The following is a 21,996-nucleotide window of genomic DNA, read 5'->3' as shown; positions in this document are numbered from 1 at the left end:
CAGTAATTCAACACACAAATGAGGAGAGACATAGGTATCATCTCTGCAAGCCATGATTAAACGGAGTGTAAGTTACGAAAGGAATCTTGAAAAAAGACCATGAAAAGCAGCCTCTCAGTGGCCCTTTAAGCTAATTTTTTGTCTGCTCTCCCTGTAACTTTCTCACCAGACACATGAAGGAGATCTCTGAGCTGCAGGCATTCCAGAGGGGTGAGATTGAGCATCTGTACAAGGAGCTGGGCAAAAGTCTACCTCCCAACGTGGGTTCACTTCATGCAGCACCCCCAAGTGGCCGGAGGCGTAGAGCCAGCAAACACAAGCTGAAGGCTGGAAAACTGCTCAATCCGATGGTGCAGCAACTTAAAAACAATCTTAACACCGCCACTGAGAGGAAAGGTGTGTGTGTGGTGGGGGTGGTTGTGTGATTAGTGCTTCAGTCTGAAGCACAATTTCTTTTGCACTGGTAAACACACGGATGACGTCAGGCTCAGAAAACTGTAGGTGTATGATTCACAGAGTGATTCATTCTGAGTCATGCTTGTTTCTTTTCCTAGGTGAGAGCTGTGCCAGTTCATCCAGCTCCCCGGCTAAAAGTTCAGTTCTGTCTGATGGCTCTGCCCACTCCAGTGGCAGCTCCAGCTCTAGCAGTCATCCCCATACTGCCCCAGAGCAGGTTCACACACAGCAACCCTGTTCGCTGAAGGGCTCGTTCTCTTCAGACAACATCTACGCTGGACTACATGGCGATGGAATGGCCCCTCAAGCAGGCCCTGGCCAAGGTACACATTATAGGTTCATCTGCATGCTTGTGTGTGTGTGTGTGTGTGTGTGTGTGTGTGTGTGTGTGTGTGTGTGTGTGTGTGTGTGTGTGTGTGTGTGTGTGTGTGTGTGTGTGTGTGTGTGTGTGTGTGTGTGTGTGTGTGTGTGTGTGTGTGTGTGTGGATGGGTCATGCTATCTACTAAACCGCCATTAAGGTCGAATGGTGGCTAACATGTGTTCAGTTAAGGAAAGTGGTACTTGTGGGTTGTTTTTGTTTATGTTTTACCTCAATACATTACAAGCTAGTTGATCTAAAGATGATCAACAACTCGGCCTATTTGTGCTGCTCATGACTGAATTAATATCTGAATTTGTTTTTGTCAAATCTGTGCCTCAGTCAAACTTAGCCCCAGAAGCTTCTGTTTCTTGTGTTAACTGGCTGAATCATTTCTTTTTTTAGATTGACATTTTTCTTTTAGTAAAATTTCACATTTCAATCTCTCAAATAAAAATGTATTTTTTGGTTTTATGCTAGAAGCACTACTATCGCTAGATGTTGCAAATTGTTCTATAAACACAGTAAATACTTTGATTTGACCACATTAAATACACAGTATGCAAATTGACCACCAAGCAAAAACCAAAACACAACTACAGTATCTTTAACTGATTGGGAGTTTTTATTTCTGGTTCCCCTGATGTTGCTCATAATCAGTTGTAATTAAATCAGACTGATGATAATTACAATGTTTATTATTAACCAGATGTAATATTGGTATCCTGCATTTCGTACACTCCTGATATCCTTTGCTGGTGCTTTTGATGGTGGGGGTTTCACATCGCAGTCTCTGTGCACTTTTACAAAGTGTCTCTCTTGTTTCTTCTCTTCTTCCCTCTTATATTCATTTTTACAGGCTGGACGGTTTACCACCAAACGTCAGAGAGAGTCACCTATAAATCTAGTAGCAAACCACGCACTAGATTCCTCAGTGGACCTGTGTCTCTGTCCATCTGTTTGTATTTGTTCTTTTCTATTTCCCCTCACTCATTTCCATGTCTTTATTAACCTACCTCTCTCTCTATTAACAATGTTTTTTATGATATATAATATCATTACTCTTATATCCTCATCTGATATTCATCACCCATCTTACATCCCTACCACCTGCCCTTTCCCTCAACAACCTTGTGTTCTGTATAATTTTTGTTTTGACAGCCAGAGGATATCCATCACATGCACAAGATTTTTGGTATGATAAACAAAGTCATTTGATCCTGTATAACATAGGCACACTGAAAGGTTTGTGCAACCAGAAAATGTTTCCTTTCCTTCAAGCAATCAGTGAAACGGGTCATATTTACACCTTAGGTTAGAAAATAATTCTGTTGGATCCCAGGTTCGTTTGTCATTTCCAAGAGAAGAGCTTTAGCAAGTATGACCACTATTATAATCTTAGCGAATTAAGTTAAAAATCAGCATTGGCAATGGAATCGAGGTGGCACAGAAGTAACTGTCACCCATTACTTTCCCAAACCCTGATTTAAAATCTGGCTTTCAGTGACGTTTTTGGAAATTTGCGGTGATGAAAGGATACCATCAGAGTGATAAATTAATCATCCTCTGATATAATTTACCTGTCGACAATGTGAATTTGATTGCAGCCTTTTTATCAACAATTTAAAATTCTCGTGAGTTTCTGATTCCAGTAGTATGATCACAAAAGACACAGTGGCTGATGGTTCATGTATGTAAGACATGCATTTAGGCCACATGCTACCTTTCTTTGATCCCGTATCTGTGCAGCAGAGATGCAGGATGACTTCAGACCTGGTGTGATTTGTGTAGGCAGGTAGATCACACGTTGAGATGACAACTATACCTGCTAAAGATGTGTTTATGCTGAAGTAAGATGCTGTGTCTTAGTGTGAAAGTAATAAGAAAAGATTAAGTTGCTATTGCTTCTGAAATTTTTAATTGACCCCTTAGACCATCCAGTGTCTTGGTTTGGAGATTTAGAAGGAAAGATTTCCAGGGTGTGCACGCCTCTTAAATCTTAATGTGTGGCCTTCAATGCTTAATTATCATAATAATTGTAGATATTTCTCTATACACACAATTTCCTCTGGCAATTATATACAATCCACCGAGCCACGATTACACTCATAACCATTCATTTGGGGGTACAACCCCCTCCCCATCATACAAATGCTTTGTGCAGTGCTTCTGGCGCCACAGACATACTGAGCTTGTGAATGGCTAATCCTCTCCAAACATGGGCCTGAGGTCAGATTTGAAACAAGCAGTGTGCCTGTTGGGACGTATGGATGTGTGTTTGTGGACTACAGTAGCTTTGTGGGGACCCCACAAGTTTAAATGGCTGAGGGTTAAGACAAATAGGTTGTAGTTAGGGTTAGGTTAGGTAAGACACAGGCACAAGGGGACCGTGAGGGTTAAAAAAAACTTTAAAGTCCCTTATTACAACTACAACTAATTTGTTAAAATCCCACCACCAAGAACAAAATAAATAGGTTACTAAAATAATTAAATTGGGGATGAACTCCAAGCCATCTTCTCCTGCAGTTGAATTAAAAAGAGGAGGGATGTTAATAAGACAATTTATAATAAATAATGATAAATAGGAGCAATAATAAATGGTAACATCGAATTCCTAATAGGAGAAATATATTTTAGATAAGTGTTAATCAAACCAATGGGTTAGAAATTCAGTTGTAAAGGTTAGAGGCTAGGAAATGTATTTTGTTAATGACAGGCCACCACATTTATAACAAGACAAGTGTGTTTGTATACGTTTGTGTGAGAGAGAGAAAATGCCAAAGCCTTTAAACCCTTTTTATTTGTTGTGTGTTTCCATCCACTGTTAATTTTAATGGCATCTCCCAAGTCAGGGCCCTTTGCCCAAGTCAGTAGTCCTGTGCACACTAACACAAAGAACCCCCCCCAGAAATCAGCCCTTCCCTGATAAGCAGGGCCCTTTGCTGTGGTAGAGGAGAGCGCTCTCTGTCCCTCATGTTTGGAGGGAGAAGACGTGCATGGTGCAGCCGCCAGGCAGGGCACTGATGGAGACTTGCTCCGCCACATGACCACATGAAGGGCTGTATCATCAATATTACTACTTTTTGTTTTTCTCCTTCCACCTCTCCTGAGTTACCTGCATGTGTCTGACAAGTGCCGACTCTGACGACTCCCTTCTAGTGTGTGTGTGCTCTTTCACTTTTAAGTTTTATTTATTTTTGCTTCACATTTTGTTTCACAGGCATTCTCACATCGGCAAAGGGATCTCCTTTTACTCCAGTGCTTTACTTTCTTAGAAAACAGTTACTCTCCCTGCCAACTAATGGACCAGTAATTCATATTAAATCTTACAAATAAACCTAAATATCCCACTCTTTATTTGTAAAGCTAATTAAGATGATAGTGAGTGCACTTTACCAGAGTTCTGTATATAACAACATTGTTTGAAAAAAAACCTTGTCCTTAAGTTCATTTACAAGGCAGCATAAGATCTGTCTCCATGCCGACAAGGTCACTATAAACGCAGATCGAACATCACAAATGAAGACTACGTGTGCTCTCTTTTATTAGCTTGACAGATATACTTTCCAATAGTCAACTTTTACAATGGTTGCCCATTTTAAAGAAAACTCCTAGGCTCTTTCTTCCAGTCTTCCTCACTGATTTTTAAACCCCTCGTCCTCCTCTCCTCTCTCTCTCTCCCCAGTTGTTTTGATAACTGAATGTCCTTTTTAAAGCAGCTTGTCCACATGTGCTGTGCAGTGTGTTCTGGCCTAACTGTTTCTGTCTTGTGCTGTTTTACCTTCTTATAGGGTCCACTCTGAAACGACTATGTCTAGGCAAAGAGCGCAGTAGTAGTAACTATCTCATTTACTTTCTTACTCTCTGTCTTTCTTCTTCTGTCCTCACAAATCCAATCCTTCATATGTTTGTGTGTGCACTTTTATTTTCTCTTTATGGTTTTGAAAATGTGGCGGATCTTCTTGAATATATGTATATATTGGTACAGATTGTTTTATCAATTTACGTTGGTTGTGGTTTTGCATGGCAGTGTGTCTCGATTGCTGAATTTTGTCATTGCTTGCATATCAAACATTTCATTTGTAGATTATCATTGATGTTGCAATCAGTTGGCTGCTATCTTGGCAAAATGTGTGTAACAGTCCTGAAAGTGATATTCATTTTGTCAAAGTGCATTACATTATGCCATACAGTAGCCAATTGATTTCAGTCTTTTTTTTTTAATTCATTTTTTTGAGCCAATTTTTAACTCCTTTGTCTTTTTAGGGTCTAATCAAAGCACCGCCGCGGCTCAGACGGCCAACAGTCAGACACAGCCGTCACTCACCTCAGCCACACCCTCACCATCTGCTCAGCCTATTACACGGCTCGCTCAGGCCCAGACCAACAACAGCAACAACAAGAGAGGCACGTTCACAGATGATCTTCACAAACTGGTAGATGACTGGACGAAGGAGACTGTCTTGGCAGCCAATCAGCCACGACCCTCCCTGAACCAAATCAAACAACAGACACGCCAACGGGACCTGGAATGCAAATCTCACCCACACACAGGAGCAGCTGGACATGAGGTATCCGAAATGGAGACGTGTACTCAGTAAAAGATGATTTCAGATCGTTGGATTTTGACGTGTTACATTTGATGTAGTTAAGAGGTGCTCTATGCACTGTTATGTGAAAGAATTCCCTTCTGTTCCAGATGAAATGCCATCTTGGTACCAGCAAGTTCCAGTTGCCTCTTTCCTGCCCCATGACTGCTGCTTTAGGTCCTGGTATGCCCACAAGCCTAGCTCCCAACTCCGCAGCCATGCTCCCTCCTGGGTACCTCCTGCCCAATGGCTCCTATTCCGGGATGGTTCCCGGTCCTGTTTACTCTCAGCAGTGGCCCGGCGTGCCTAGCCCTGTAGGGTCAGTGGGTCCTGTAGGTCTGCTTGGTGCTGCAAGAATGATGCCCTATAACAAGATGGCAAACCCAGGGATCCAAAGCATCCCTCTTAACATGCACAACCCCGAAAACGGCCCCTGTCCGGAAACCGCTAGGACTATCTAATCTACAAACTACAACTTGTCCGTGGGTGTGTGCGGGATAGTACAACTCCATTCTGTTCTGCTTCACCAGAGCCACAATTGTACATAATTTGAATTTGTAAATAATATGACAGAGTGTTAATGTTCTTTATACAACACATACCTCCAATCAGCCACAGCATTGAAACCACTTGCTTAATATGGTGTATGTTCCCCCTCGTGCCATCAAAACAACTACGACCCATCGAGACATGGGCTCCATCTGCCTCTGAAGTTTCCCCTGTGGCATCAAACACCAAGACATTTGCATCATATCCTCTCACAGATGCACCATCGGATTGAGATCTGGGGTATTTGGAGTCCATGAAAACTATTTGAACCCTGTCATGTTCCTTTAACCATTCCTGAATTTTTTTGGCGTGTAGCTTATTATCCTGCTGAAAGAAGCCAATGCGATAAGGGTGAACCACCATGAAGGGTTTGCTTGGTCTGCAAGAATGTTAAGGCAGGTGGTATTTGTCAGAGTAACACCCACACAAACCCAAGGTTTCCCAGAAGAACATTGCCCAGAGCATCACACTCACATTGCCCTAAAAGATGCAAATGCACCTTCTACATGAACGATTTGTCAGACCAGGCCTCCATCTTCCATTACTCTATGGTCCAGTTCTGACGGCTGTTTCATTGATGGACAGTGTCGCCACGTGCACCCTGACCGGTCTGCGGCCACATACACACATTTATTACAACAGCTTTTCTTCTGTGAGTTTTGATCCAACAAGTCTGCCTTCACTTCCCACATGCATCAGTGAGTCTTGGGTTCCCATGACGACTAACCACTGCATACTAGGGTCACCCTAAGAAGACCTGCTGCTTTTCACAATCTGGCCCTCGTCAAAGTTGCTCATATTGCGACGTTTGCTTTCAACACATCACTTTCAAGAACTGACTGTTCACCTGCTGCCTAACATGTCCCACCTGGTGTGGAAACCATAAAACCAGTGTCCCTTTCTCCACCTGTCAGTGGTTTTAATGTTGTGGCTCATTGGTGTATATCTGGAGTTAAAGTGTGTGTTTGTGTGCGCGCATGTGTAAATAAGTGTGAATACTATACAGTACTCGTCAAGTGTGTCTGAATACCTAATGCTTTTTGGCTTTGGTCTTTACTGAACTAAGCCATACAACACATTTTGTCTTCGGTCCAGAAAACCTATTTCACTCTTTTCTTTGTTGCTGCAGTTTTCACGTTGATTTTTGCCTTTCTCTGTTTTATGTACACTTTAAACACTACATTGGAATCCCAAAAAACCAGTGGAGTGAGAAATGGTAACACGACAGTATTTACAGTGAAAATATTTGAAGGAATGTAGTGCCTTGAACATTAAATTTTATTTTTTATTTTCATCTTCGAAGCAAAGCATGTCTGCATCCAGGTTATTTTAATTGATGGTAGCTTGAGTGCAGTCTCTTTTTTCTTTTTTTTTAATGCATTAGACACTTTTTGGTTTACATATTAATGCCCTTGTAGAACTGCACTATTAACACAGTATATGCTCTTATATAAGTAATAAAGTCATGTTTTAACATTTGTTTACCTTTCACCCCTGTGACCGATGGAATGCCATAGTGGTGAGACGTACCGTTGCCTTGCAGAAACAAATGGTAAAGATGAGAGGAGGAAAAATAATTCCACCAGAAGCCAAAATCCACTCTTTCAGGTCAAATGGTTCAGTTGGACATGGCCTGTTTTTTTCTTTCTTTTTTTGAAAAGACAACAGTGTTGTAGCCTTGTGCTCAAAGGAAAGGCCGTGTCCTGAGCCATTTATACTAGACGTAGTTCTTTCTACAGTAAATGCCTCCGGTAGTGTTCTGATCAGAATGTAGCAGTTAATATGTGATGGCTTGAGGCTTAAAAGTGCAATTTAACCCCTTCACAAAGCTTTGATGGTGGCCTTGCCACAAGCCTTATCTCTGATGTGTGCAACAGGAGCAAGCTGAAAAGTTGAACAAAGTCACAACACACCAAGCGCCAGACCGATATTACCAGGCAAAATATAAATACTACAAATCACCCGAACTCTGAATTCACTACTGCTAAATGTTCTTTCAGCTTGGCTGTCCTACTGCTCAGCATACACTGTATGTAACATGTTCTGTGCAATCACCAGTCAAGTCTGATGGTTTTAATTTATTTGATGTTTAAAGCTTGATTATTATTTTTTTGGGATGGCTGCTATCATCCGAGGTGATTCCTGTGTACAGTTCAGCATTCAATATACACATGGTACTGAAAAATAAAAGACTTCTAAAGTTTAATTTACAAATGCGAAATGCTCCCAATGCAGTGTTATTGCCTTATGGCAATGTGTTGATTTCCCAGGTTGCGTTTGATAACAGCCTTTTATTTTTTCTCGTCAGTTATATATTGCAAAATTCAAATGATACTTGATGTGGGAAATTTGCACAACAGATAGTCTCCCTTAATTCTGACATATGTTTAAGTGTTTCGTATTCTGTATATTGTGGGTTTCACCGCCTGTACTTTCTTTCATCACAGACAAGTGGCATGGCCAACTTTTCAAGTTCCACAAAGCAAAGCTAAACAATACAGTTGCTATGGTGAAAAATTACACAATCTCCACAACACATATGAAAGGTTTCAGCGCCCCAATCCTTCCAAGCTGTGAACTGTACAGTTTTCTTGTAGTTTATATTTGTACATTTTGTTTGTTTGAGGGTGGTGGTGGTGTTTGGAGGGAATGCTTTGATGTATATTGTTCCATCAATTCGGTTTGAATTGGACTTTTATAGGATATTATGCAGAGTCTTCTGCTTTGGTGAAATACTTCCAGTAGTAAGAGATTTCTGTTCTCTGTCACTTGTATCTGGTAAATATAGTTTGTTCCACCTCCTGGCTGCGAAATTCGCTGTTAGCAGAGGAGGGAATAACTATTGTTGCCATATTCATTTTGGGTGCAGGAACAGAAGCCCAAGTGCAGAGTCACACGTTGACACTTCCCACTCCGCTTGTCTCACTTCTCTCTGGACAGCATTGCTCCCTGGTGAATATGCTCTGATTGTCAAAAGCTTGTATTTAAACAGTGTGGGATTGCTTCTGCCTGCTGTATGACCCACTGCATTACCCCCCCACCCTGCCCTGCTGCACTCTATCACACACTGTATGTTGAGAGAGAAATAAATATTTTGTGCTTGATGCCAAGTGTCATTGTTTTTATTTCCAGCCGGATTTATTGAGGCCAAATCAAAGTACATGTAGTTATGTGTTTAAAAAATGGGACAAATTAATAATCTAGAATGGTTGTATTTTTACTTTACTTGAAGAAAATTCTGTTTGTTTCTCACCTTTTCTCCATTTATTGAATCATGTGAAAATCAAAATCTGAAAAAATAGGCCAATACAATTTAAAAAAAATATATATATATATATATTTAAGGATTTCAAATGTCAACTGTTCTTATTGCTTCACTATTCTTTAATTTATGCAAATGTGTAAATATGTCTGATTTATTTTTGGAATTATTGTAAGTAAATGCAAGTGTTTTATCTGAAAATGATACACTCAGAAACACAGCCGCAGATTCGCGACACGGCCAAAAGAAAAAAACATTTAGATAAATAGTGGCAATTCACGAATTAATATAAATAAATCACCCAATAAATGTGAATAAGAGAATATCATCTATTTGGTCATTAAACTTTGCTTTAAATGCGCTAATGTCTTGTTTTTGTTAAACACAAAAGCAAAGAAGCAGCTCCCGCTTCGTGTGGCGAATGTGTCTCCCCGCGTCCACGGCGCGGCGTCACAGCAATGGTTGCCCCTTTTGTTCACCCGAGTTTCTGAATAATTCCCAACACAATGACACGATCGGGTTTTTATATTGTTTGCTGAAAGCTGTTTTCACTGTACCCACGCTGCCCGCGAGCTGGGCCCCGGGATTATCTCATGAATTAAAGACGAATCTGCGACCCCCTTTTTCCGCCCGGGTGTGAGGAGGTTTTTCCGCAGCGCGCAGTCCGGAGGAACGTGGAGTAGTAAGTGTTTATAACGTGGATCTGTGAGCGTTTCACCGAGGGAGGCTCGTTCTGTGGCACGTTGGCTCGCATCTTTTCTGCAACTGTAACATCGCAATACACGTTATTTAGCCATTTTGATTCCAGCCACAACACAAAAGACACAAGAGGAAAAGCCCTGAAACACAAAAGAACCCTGTTTGTTTCCCTTGCATCATATAGTCCACAGAGGAGGAGAACCATTGCATCATCATCCTCCTCATCCTCCTCATGTGTGATATAAACATACATGAAGAACCCGATCACACATGTTGTAGTTTACTAGATGCTCGTAGTGCTGCAGCTCAGTGCCTGGTCCTCACAGGATGAGGTCATTGTGGAGGGAAACACAGGAGAACTGGCATCTGCTCTTAACTTATAATCTGTTTACAATGTGACAGACTTCTATCACTGTTTTATTCTTTACTTTGGTGCTGAACGGGACCAACATGTTCTTTAGCATCAAAACGACGCCTTCCTGTGCAGCTGACGTCTGATCCGTGAACACAGCTACACATTAGCACGTTGAATCAAACTCACCGAGCTGAATGAAAACAGCGTCGATTAAAGTGGGAGGAAAACCCCGCCGGACGTTAGCCGGAGCTAACTCGCAACGTGAACTCGTGAGTGGTGGTTGTGTTTTTCTCTGTTTGCGCCACACGCGCAATGCGAATTGTTGTTGTTTGCTAGCCGCCGTTAGCTCGTTGGCTAGCAGCGGCGCCAGGTTCATTGTTTGAGGAAGCAGCAGCAGCGGCTACATGCTACGGCTAACGTTAGCTGCACTGGAATACACTTCAGTCCTGTGGTTAGCTTTCGGTGTTTTCAAGCTACTTAGGACTAGAGCATCGTTTCACCTTTTCTTCTGCTCAAACCTATGATCACCACATGTCTCCTAACTAGATGTAACGTTGTGCTTTTGTGTTTGATCCACTGCACGATAACTTAGCAAGATCCACCAGAAACAAACACACTGACGTGAACTGCACCTGTGATTCCAGTGACAGAAACATTACAACTGGTTTGCATCTGTGAATGGAGGGTCACGTGACTGTGCCCGAGCAGGTGAACCCAGAGCTGGACTGGACTGAGAGTGACTGACAGCTCCAGTGACAGCAGCTGCTCACTCGTGTGTTTTGTGTTTTGCACACACACACACACAGTCGAGATCAACTCTGTGTAACCGATCCCCTGTGTTGTCTGTATTCCAGATGTAATCTCGAGCAGCAGCTGTCCCAGCGGTGGCTGTTGGCACAATGGGGCTGGACTTTGATGTAAAGACGTTCTGTCACAACCTGCGGGCCACCAAGCCCCCTTATGAGTGCCCGGTGGAGACTTGCCGAAAGGTGTACAAGAGCTACAGTGGCATCGAGTATCACTTGTATCACTATGACCACGACAACCCAACTCCTGCACAGACAGTACCACAGAAGAAGAGAAAAGGACGGCCTCCTCGCGCGTCTCTGGCCGGCTCAGGAGATACAGATGACGGTGGAGGTAACGGAGGCGGGGGGCCGGGGCACGGGGGGAACACGCCTGGTAGTCCCAACCGGTCGGACTGCTCTCACTCCCCGGGCAGAGAGACGATGACCTATGCCCAGGCACAGCGCATGGTGGAGCTGGACATTCAAGGACGCATTCACCGCATCAGCATCTTTGAGAACATTGATGTGGTTTCAGAGGAGGACAGCGATGCAGAGGACGCTCCAACGTCCGGTACCGGTGGCGGCGGTGGAGGGGTGTGTAACGGTAGTGACGGTGGGAACGGGGGTAGCGAGGTAGGAGGGAGCGGCAAGGACCGGCCAGATATCCCTTCGTCTAACGGGGGCAAAGCCACCCCGAAGTCTGGGAAGCATAAGAGTAAAGAAAAGAAGAAGGACGGCTCATCCCATCATCACAGCGCTCAGTCTGGACCTGCGATCAAGCTGCCCGAGGCTGTGTTCAGAGAGCTGGACCAAGAGAGACTTGACGCTCCTCCTCGGCCGTCATCTTACTACAGGTCTGTGTTGAGAATTATTATCTGATTCATTGATAATTATATAGAAGGTGGAGGTATAATTATTGGTAAGTACATGGCGGGAATTTCATTTTCTGATCATACACTCCTAATTGATTACACACTTTTCTCTGAAATATTTATCAATCTGTGCGTTTTCTCGTCTTGGGTGTTCAGGTACATTGATAAGTCTGTGGAGGAGCTGGACGAGGAGGTGGAGTACGACATCGACGAGGAGGACTACATCTGGCTTGACATCATGAACGACAAGCGGCGGCGAGACGGTGTGACGCCCATCCCGCAGGAGGTCTTTGAGTACCTCATGGACCGCTTGGAGAAGGAGTCGTACTTTGAGAGCCACAACAAGGTACCTCCGCTTGTGTACTGAGATGATATTTCTAGCACTGAAACGTGTACAGAAATTCTGATCTCTCCTCGTGCTCATCTCTCTCTCAGGCCGACCCCAGTACCCTGATCGACGAAGACGCTGTCTGCTGCATCTGTAACGACGGGGAGTGTCAGAACAGCAACGTGATCCTGTTCTGCGACATGTGCAACCTCGCCGTCCACCAAGAGTGCTACGGTGTGCCATACATCCCAGAGGGCCAGTGGTTGTGTCGGCGCTGCCTGCAGTCTCCAAGTCGAGCGGTGGACTGCGCCCTCTGTCCCAACAAGGGGGGAGCTTTCAAACAGACGGACGACGCGCGATGGGCTCACGTAGTTTGCGCACTCTGGATCCCGGAGGTAAATCCATACACCACCACGTGCATGATTGATGAGAATTACATAATCGTGCAGATATCGAGGCAGTGTTCCTCTGTGCTGGTTTCAGTTTTTACATTTCCACAGTGGATGCATAAAGATTTTATCTTATTGATCATTGCTGACACATGGATGTTATCAGAACGTTACTTACTTGCTCATGCATTGATGTTTACTCAGCTCCTTTGGTCACACAAGTGCAAGTTAAAAAGCGAGAGATGTCTCAATTCTAAAATACAAGTCACAACTAAAATGATCTATAACCAACTGAATTTCCTAACCCTTTGATTAGCGTGTTCTAATAAAGTGGATTTTGCTGCTTTCCCTCAGGTCTGCTTCGCTAACACGGTCTTTCTGGAACCGATTGACAGCATCGAACACATCCCTCCTGCCCGCTGGAAACTCACCTGCTACATCTGCAAGCAACGGGGCTCGGGCGCCTGCATCCAGTGTCACAAAGCCAACTGCTACACAGCCTTCCACGTCACCTGTGCCCAGCAGGCAGGCCTCTATATGAAAATGGAACCCGTCAGAGAGACCGGGGCCAACGGCACCTCTTTCAGCGTCCGCAAAACGGCTTACTGTGACATTCACACGCCGCCGGGGTCGGCCAGACCTTTGGCGGGAGTGGGTGGGGCCAGCATTGGTTCGTCGCACAGCGAGGGAGAGCTGGAGGAGGACGACGAGCCCAGCATCGGCCACGACGACGACTCCAAGGGCTGGAGCTCCGAGCGAGCCAAGAGAGTAAAGGCGAAATCCAGGCTGAAGATGAAGAGAGCGAGGAAGATCTTAGCTGAGAGGAGAGCCGCTGCTCCAGTGGTGTCTGTGCCCTGTATACCCCCCCACAGGTGGGCACACACACTACATGTTGCAACTGGACTATACTGTATGTACTCCACAGCACCAAGATGCACATGTGTCTTTTACCTTTTTATATGAAACTATTTGTGGAACAGCAGATTCACCAGAATCCAAATCGTTAGGATGTTTTTTCTTCTGCCTAATAATTCCAGAAATCTCTCTGTCTGTCTGAATGTGGCTTACACATGAAGAAAACGTTTTATTTTATCAGCTTCACACTTGACGTGTATTGTTAAGGACCCGAGGAAGTGCAGTGTTGAATTTGGAACGATTTGGAACGATTTGGACACGTGATACGTTCAATACTAATAAACTTTGAACAAAAAGGGGACCGGCGCTCTGTAGCAGTGATGGCTGGGACTCATCAATGCGTGTGACGTTGTCGATCATGACAACAGGGCGTTCACCACAATGTGCGCATTCACGACAACAAAAACTGATTCTCTAGTTAAGGGTTCTCCACTTAACACAGCAGCGGTGGTGCAGCTTCTCAGGACTGATTCCTGCAGCTGGTCTTTATTGGCCACAGCTCAATTACCGCAGGTCACTTTTACAGTTTTAGAAAGAAAGCTGCAACCAGCGTCACCACAGGCAAAGAAAACAGCCCATTCAAAAGAAGCAGGTTTAAAATGGGCACTGCACTAGTTCTAAACCAAGCCCTGCGAGCTCCAGAGGTGCAGTTCTGTTTATCACTCATATCTCCTTGTTTCTCTCCAGGCTCAGCAAAATCACCAGCAATCTGACGGTACCCAGGAAGAGCCAGTTCATGCAGCGACTCCACAGCTACTGGACCCTGAAGAGGCAAAGCCGCAATGGTGTGCCTCTGCTGCGCCGGCTCCAAACCCACCTGCAGTCACAGCGACCTATCGAACCACTCCCACCACCGCCGACATCACAGCTTCCTCCAGTAAATATTTTGAGTGTTTATTATTATTATTATTATTATTATTATTATTATAATTCTAAGCTTAACCTCGTCCAGACGTCTGATCACGTTTGTGGGTTTGTGCTTGTTGGTGTTGCAGAGGGACAGCGAGGAGAAACAAAGTGCGCTAAAGGAGCAGCTGAAGGCATGGCAGAGACTGAGGCACGACCTGGAGAGAGCCAGGCTGCTGGTGGAGCTCATCCGCAAGAGGGAGAAACTCAAGAGGGAGACGGTGAGACACAGATTGGATTTATTTCTGTCACTAACCGAAATCTTCATACAAGCAACAATACACTGTTATGTCCAGTGGGCTGTGTAGGACAGTGGTTAGTACTAGACACGTCTTTACAAATCTCAAAAGCCATTGATTTCAAATGTTAAGAATTATTTCTTCACAGTCAGGACATGGGGCGTGGGGGGTTACAGGCTGTCACATTATGGTGTGGGTACATTTTAGTGGTCCACATTTAAACACACAATTCAAACTGCACAGACTTCACAAATCTTATTTAGCCAGTCAGTGGTTATATACGTTGTTTAATGAAATGTGTCTGTATTCAGATCAAAGTGCAGCAGATGACGCTGGAGATGCAGCTGACTCCTTTCCTGGTGCTGCTGAGGAGCACGTTGGAACAGTTACAAGAAAGAGACACTAACAACTTTTTCACTGAGCCTGTTCCACTGGCAGAGGTAAAGACACAAAAACACACATACACACACACTCAGTTGGCATAATTACTCTAAGTTTGTGTTCACAACATGGGTTTATTTATGTTTGCCTTCCCCATCTTCAGGATTTATTTGTAGTAGTTATGTGTTCACCAGTTATATCTAGTCTGATACAACATCCCTGTCACATCTCCTACCTTTATGAAGCTTGTATAGTTTTTAAAAACCTGGTACTAGTATCAGCAGCAGAACATCAGTGTCAGTCAGGCTCCTGACTTAATGGAGGGTGTAATAAAATAAAAAACAACTTTTCCTGACATCTGCCTTTTGAGATTTAAGGTTACTAGAATGAGTGGGTGATGCTTCTGTCTGATCCCTACCCACCACTCTCCAGGTGCCAGACTACCTGGACCACATCGACACTCCAATGGACTTCCAGACCATGTGGAACCTGCTGGAGTCCCACCGCTACCTCACTTTCGAGGCCTTCGAGGCAGACTTTGGCCTCATCGTCAACAACTGCCTCAAGTACAACGCCAAGGACACGGTCTTTTATCGCGCCGCCCTGCGACTCAGGGAGATGGGCGGCTCCGTCATCAGAACGGCCCGGCGCCACGCTGAGCGGATAGGCTTCGACTACGAGACTGGCATGCACCTCCACCGAGAGCCAAGTCCCGACAGCCAGTGTGACCAAGAGAGAGACAGGGAGAGGGAGCGGGAGAGGGAGCGGGAGAGAGAGAGGGAGCGGGAGAGGGACCGAGACCGAGAGAGGGACCGAGAGCGGGACCGAGAGCGGGTTCGAGAACGAGAACGAGAAAGAGAACGAGACCAGCCGTTGTCTTCCAATGAAGATGGTAAGTGATCTCTCACTTTAGTTTTTTGGCAGCCAACACAATATTTTCTTGAGCAATAATTGGAAAAATAGACAAGGGTTGAAAAACACAGGAGCACTTTTTGTTTGGCAAAGGGAACTTGAAGGTGATCCGATTCCATGGTTACGATACAATACGTTCTAAAATGACAGGTTCTCAATGTGTCAACATTTGGCAGGCGAGAAGAAATTTAACACTTACGCCTCATTTTCCTGTAAAGCAAGAAATTAATGTGAGTAAAATTCTAGAGGGAATTAACCTTTATTCCTTCCATTATTTCTCTCACATTCATTTGGGAGGGGGGGGGGGGTGGACTGTCTAGATGTCACAAAGGGATGAAAGGCTCAGAGAATGAATCATGCTTCTTGTAGAGATCATGTTAAAAAGTGTGAAAGGGAAACAGGGACATACAAGTTCAGCTTTCTAGGCTTTTTGATGTATTTTGTGTTCATTAAATGTCAGTTCCAATGATTTCCTTGTCACAGCCATTAATTGCTGAACTAGTATTTTAATGTCAGTGGATTAAGATGCAGAATGAGAATATAGACAAAAAGCTCTTTGGCCCAAGTGAAGCCTTTTGGCCAGTAGATGGCGCATGTCATTCATGCAGAAAGCCAAAAACATTGCCACAAAAATGTCTTCATACTTCTTTGCTATGAAATCACCGTGTATTAAAGTTTGTTATTCAATTCTATCAGACAGACACCATCATCATATTTGACTCTCTTCCTTCCTCTGAGGTTGTTAAACAGCTGTTTCTCTCTGTGCCTCTCGCAGACCTGCTTCTGCCAGAGAACAGGCGGCGGCTGCCACTGGAGGAGCAGCTGCATTACCTGCAGTCGCGTCTGGATGAGGTCAGCTTGGGGAAGCACAGCATCGGTCAGTCTCGTAGAGCCAAAGCTCTGAGGAAAGAGATCAGCGTCATCAAGAGGAAGCTCGCGCACCAGCGGGAGGGAGGCTCTGGCTTGGGGGGGCGGGAGTCGGGGGGAGGAGGAGACCGGGGCCCCTCTCTCACCCATCACCCGTGCTCTTCGGGGCACCATGACGAGGGGGGAGAAAGCAGCAGCCAGGAGATTGGTGGAAAAGGTGCATCTAGGAAGTTGTACAATATCATTTGTGTGTTACGTGAATATGTTAAAGGAAAGTTACACACTAAACGTTTGCATCCATTCCTAAATTATCAACCTCTCTCCTCCTGCAGATATGAGTGTTTCCTCGTCGGCCCTGGCCCCAGAAGTGGGTCGTCGGACATCTGTCCTCTTCTCCAAGAAGAACCAAAAAATGGCTGGACCCCCTAAAAGGCCGGGACGCCCTCCCAAGAACCGGGACGCTGGCTACGCCGGGGCAGGCGTGAGCCAGAGTCCAATTGGCCCCCCACAGCTCCCCCTGCTGTCCCCCACCCGGCAGAGGAAGAGACCTCGAAGCCCCCGAAGCAGCTCCAGCTGTGACAGTGACAGTGACAATGACGACCTGCTGCCAGGTACAGTCAACGCAGGAACAATTTATACAATATATACAACACAAATCTTTGAGTTACACACTCAATTCGCTCTGTCTCTTGTCTTCAGGTTTGCCAAGTAATGGTTTTGATGGAAGAAACCAGCCGGTCACAGAGAGCTTCCGTGTGTACAGGAGTGAGTCTCGTCTCCCTCGTTCCAGCTCCGACTCCGAGTCCACGACCAGCAGCAGCAGTAGTGCAGCTTCTGACAGAACCAGGTGACCAGTGCACAAACTCTATATTCACAAGTCCGGCAAAGCAAGATGTATGGTGTTGCCTAAAGCTCCTTTAATCCAAGGTATTATGTAATAGGTCTATGGAAAGTGAAAGGAATAATTTGCAGTAACAAACCCTAAGACACTTATCTCTGCAGGTGAATTGATATTAGATCTTTTAGCTCATTGTTCTTATCAAGCTATTCAAACAAATTCCCGATTAACTTAGTCATAGGTCATATTTTTTACGATGAGTGTTTAAAAGTTTGTTTCCTTGAGTTCTTAAACCTCCAAGTGGCCGGTTGATGACAAACAAATGAACAATTTGACATTTCGTGATTAACACACATTGGCTTTGACTTCCTGGAGGCTTGTCATCACTTTGAGGTTGGTGAAGCAGAAAGACCACAGAGCTGCTCAGAAGTGACTTGTCCTCGCTGCTAGTCATAAAACAGGGTCAACGGTCCAGCTTGTAATGTGTTGTGAAACCATAGCTGCATATCTTTTACATTTAGTTTATGGACGGATTTAAACAACAAGATGTAATGTGTGGATGACTATGCATAGGAACAACTATGCATGGTGCATTAACTAGTTCCACTGTCGATGCAGGGATGGGAAAGTGGCTCTGATCCTCTCAACTAACTTTCTGCAGGAAAAAGTCAACACCTCAAGGTTATAAAGGGATTTATGCAGCGTTTTGTTTTTAATAGCACTAAACAGACAGAAGTATAAAAACATGAGATCCTCAGGAACAGTTTTTGACCAGTTGAATTCTACACACTTGTCTTTAAGTTTATACACATGTTAATAAATGTGTTTCTTTTCTCTCGCAGTACGACCCCCTCCAAACAGGGCAGGGGGAAGGCGTCATTCTCTCGCTCTGCCTTCCAGGAAGACAGCAGTGAGGAAACATCAGGGACCGAGAACGATTCCTATTCGGTTGGAGGATCGAGGAGCGTTTCACATTGTGAGCAAACTTTTCTCAAACTCACCAACACGCTCCCATGTGTCAGTGCATGCACAAGTAGTTTCTCTTGATGTAGACCGTGAGTGTTTGCTGCACATTTCAGGATTTATAAAAATGTGGGAGATCACGAACAACAGACGGATGTAACAGATTTTTTATATATTAATCGTGAGAACGCAGATACTAGACGATCCAGTCGAGACACAGGACCTTGCACTTGGTATTTAAACAAACAAATTCTGAGTCAGAGACTTTGGAACTCACAGAAAGTCAGGTGATCACATCAGAATAAATACAAACATACTGCTGGCGTGCGTAGTCAGCAGGTTGCCATTGTTTGTGTGATGTTTTGCACTGAAAAATAAAAGGAAAAAAAACAACTTATACTGTTGCCACAATTCTTCTTCTTCTTCAAAGTCTTATTCAGGCTGTGGGCCTCTATGTTTCCGTTCTAGAAACAAATACGCAACATCCGTTAGGTGACACTTCCCACTCAACCTGCTCTCATTGGCTGTAGCTCACTCACGACTGGATCTCCCAATTTCAAATCGTAAAAATCAAACATATTTATATAAATATTGCATTTACCTTGTTTTACAAAAAGGAAAACGGAATTACGGTCAATATTTCTGTAAAGTTTCACTCTTTGCTATATTTTCGTGTAAAGATTGACTTCCCTAATGATAAAGCTGAAAATGAATAATTTCCAGGAGTGAGGTTGGATGAATGCTGGCTGTCTTCCTGATCCTGTGTTTGTTACCGTCAGTGGTGCGTAGCCGGTCCAGATCAGGATGTTGGATGACCTCGGATGACTACACCTCCCTGGAAGCTTTGGACCTGGTGTGGGCCAAGTGCAGAGGTTACCCATCATATCCTGCTCTGGTGAGACGACACAAACTGCCACTGTGCTCTCCAAAGTACTGTAATGACTGTATATCTAAAGCTCCTCTCGTTACCGTTTGCCTGCAGATAATTGACCCGAAGATGCCCAGGGAGGGGGTGTTTCACCGAGGTGTCCCAATCCCTGTCCCCCCTTTGGATGTGCTGAAGCTTGGAGAGCAAATGACCCAGGAGGCCAGGGAGCACCTCTTCCTGGTTCTCTTCTTCGACAACAAGAGAACCTGGTCAGTGGTCATCTTGACTCATCTCTTACACAAACTCATTTAATCATCATCTATTTAGTTTCTTCTGCTTTTGCTCCCACTGACATCCTGTCTTGTTGACGATGAAATGGAGAATAAAACACAGAAGACAGAAGGTAACTGGGCTTCTGATGTTACTGAGCGCTTGCGTGTTTTCTGCGGTGATGGTTCAAAGGAAACTGCTCTCATTGTACTGAAGTGCAAGACGACAGAACCTTCGGCAGAAATAGGGCAAATGTGGCTTTTGAGAATAGGAGGGAAATAACACATCATGTTTTTAGGTCATAGTGTGCTGTTGCACAATCACTTACTCTTAAGGGTTGTGAGGTCTTTGAGAAACTTGACGACAACAGCCACTGTGCGAAACCTTCCAGGAAGCATTCAGGGGGTCGCCTGTTTCCAGCTTATTGATTGGTTACTTGGTCTGTTTGGCCTTAAGATCCTTTTTTAAAAACCTATTAACTATAAAGACTTGATGACTGAGATGTGGGCCTTGATCTTAATTAATTACACTGTTAAAAAGAAGATTTAACACTTTGCCATCTCTGTGTTTGTGCGTGCAGGCAGTGGCTTCCTCGCTCCAAGCTGGTGCCGCTCGGCGTGGACCAGGAGTTGGACAAGGAGAAGATGCTGGAGGGCAGGAAATCCAACATCCGCAAGTCGGTGCAGGTGGCCTACCACCGCGCCATGCAGCACCGCAGCAAGGTGCAGGGAGATCCCAGCAGTGAAACCAGTGACAGTGACTGAACACACGTGAACCATACGTGTTGATCCCTGCAAGTGTTGTGGAGTACGTTTCTTTATCGAGAGCCCGGCCCGACATCACGACACCAAACAAATAGTGCCAGCCGCACTGAGTGGAAGAAGACGTCCACTACATCAGCCCCAAGACGCGCACACTCATGCACACTAAGCCGTATTTAATCCGACATGTAAAATATTGTAATTAAGAGAATTGAAGAAAAAAAATAATAGTATTGATTGATGAAAAATTACATTATGTTCAGAATCCTGAATCCGAATATTCCTTGTATGTGGTCGATATATATGTTTAATACGTTTACAGAGTCAAAAAGTGACTATGACACTATGATGTCTGCACAACTCTGCCTTTCCCTGTCATTCCTACACATCAGTCACACATACGTTTACGTGTGTGAACAGGGAAATGCATGAAGTGTACGTTAATGCACACACACTGTGGGTATGGCGGTGAGTGCCATCGCTCGAGCACGTTTTTCACATGCGTCACCCAACTCCAAAAAAAAAACAAGACAAAACAAGAAGCCTGGCGCTGGAGTCATTAGTCAGTGGAGCACAAAGACTGTTGCAAACCAACGTTAATGTTATTTATTCTGCTTACTCCTTCTCAACAAGCTCCACCAGCTTGATTCATGACGAACTACTTCTAATCACTCCGACCCACACGAGACACGGCTGTGTGGCTCTTTCCGTCTGTCACTCTGTGATCATCACGTCTCCCGTTTTTACAGTTTTTCTTAACGTACGTCTGTGTCGCACAGGCCGCTGGTCAGAGAATCACGAGGACTCAACTGAAACACGTGATGGCCTTGCACTCTCTCTTAGTCTCAGGCTGATGGCCTTAGAACTTTTATATATACAGATTACACAAAGATAGAAAGTTTAATAAAAGGAATTGAGTTTTTTAAACTTGTGGCTCGTGTTGTGGTCACTGTGTCGGTGTCTGAGGGGCGGGGCCGTGTTTGTTCATCCTCGATTGTTGTGGATCATTGGGGGAAGCACTGCTCTATATTCCGTAGGAGCCCTGCCTAATTATTTCTGAAGAAACAGGGAGGACCTCTGACACAATGATACTGATTAACACATAATGGCAGCACAACACTGTTTGCTATCAGTGTGTGTGTGCGCGTGTGTGTGTGCGCGTGTGTGTGTGTGTGTGCGCGCGCGCGTGTGTGTGTGCGCGCGCGCGCGCGCGTGTGTGTGTGCGTGTACGTACGCTGAGAAGCATAAAAGGACATTTGATTCATTGTGACTGTAGCCGGTCAGAGGGCATCAGCTGAGTTGCGGTCCTTCATATGTGGCCCAGGATGCATTTGTGTACACACAGTGACAGAATGTTGCCTCATGTGGCCCCAGAACCACCTCTGAATGTGTTCTCTGTGATGGGATCTCAGGATCTCAGCATTTGGACG

At 44.6% G+C, this 21,996-nt stretch overlaps 2 protein-coding genes across 8 annotated transcripts in view; both read left to right on the top strand.

Annotated features, from left to right (window-relative positions):
* LOC117765049 (serine/threonine-protein kinase WNK2-like) overlaps positions 1-7,890 on the top strand; it is a 42,138-nt gene extending 34,248 nt beyond the window's left edge. For 2 of the 3 annotated variants that reach the window (XM_034591276.1, XM_034591277.1), the window contains 6 exons: positions 170-396; positions 555-779; positions 1,675-1,773; positions 4,607-4,651; positions 5,082-5,386; positions 5,515-7,890. In XM_034591276.1, coding sequence (XP_034447167.1) covers positions 170-396; positions 555-779; positions 1,675-1,773; positions 4,607-4,651; positions 5,082-5,386; positions 5,515-5,865 — 1,252 coding nt within the window. In that variant the 3' untranslated portion in view covers positions 5,866-7,890. The remainder of the gene's footprint in view (positions 1-169; positions 397-554; positions 780-1,674; positions 1,774-4,606; positions 4,652-5,081; positions 5,387-5,514) is intronic. The other variant, XM_034591278.1, reaches the window with a different exon arrangement.
* Positions 7,891-9,665: 1,775 nt separating this feature from the next.
* Positions 9,666-21,021, top strand: brpf1 (bromodomain and PHD finger containing, 1). Of its 5 annotated transcripts, none has more exons than XM_034590485.1 (16): positions 9,666-9,897; positions 11,124-11,911; positions 12,086-12,275; positions 12,365-12,652; positions 13,001-13,518; positions 14,249-14,438; positions 14,557-14,688; positions 15,018-15,146; positions 15,520-15,979; positions 16,775-17,083; positions 17,199-17,477; positions 17,566-17,713; positions 18,547-18,680; positions 19,447-19,562; positions 19,650-19,804; positions 20,386-21,021. In XM_034590485.1, the coding sequence occupies exons 2-16, from the start codon at positions 11,169-11,171 to the stop codon at positions 20,567-20,569; spliced, it is 3,975 nt and encodes a 1,324-aa protein (XP_034446376.1). In that variant the 5' UTR covers positions 9,666-9,897; positions 11,124-11,168; the 3' UTR covers positions 20,570-21,021. The 5 variants fall into 5 exon arrangements, with proteins under 5 accessions (XP_034446376.1, XP_034446373.1, XP_034446374.1 ...); XM_034590482.1 differs by having other exon boundaries at positions 14,548-14,688; XM_034590483.1 differs by having other exon boundaries at positions 14,249-14,447.
* Positions 21,022-21,996: the final 975 nt, after the last annotated feature.

The sequence above is a fragment of the Hippoglossus hippoglossus genome, chromosome 7 (assembly GCF_009819705.1).
Source record: "Hippoglossus hippoglossus isolate fHipHip1 chromosome 7, fHipHip1.pri, whole genome shotgun sequence".
Taxonomy (NCBI): domain Eukaryota; kingdom Metazoa; phylum Chordata; class Actinopteri; order Pleuronectiformes; family Pleuronectidae; genus Hippoglossus; species Hippoglossus hippoglossus.
The sequence above is the reverse complement of the archived record's forward strand: the minus strand, read 5'-3'. Positions and strand labels throughout refer to the sequence as shown.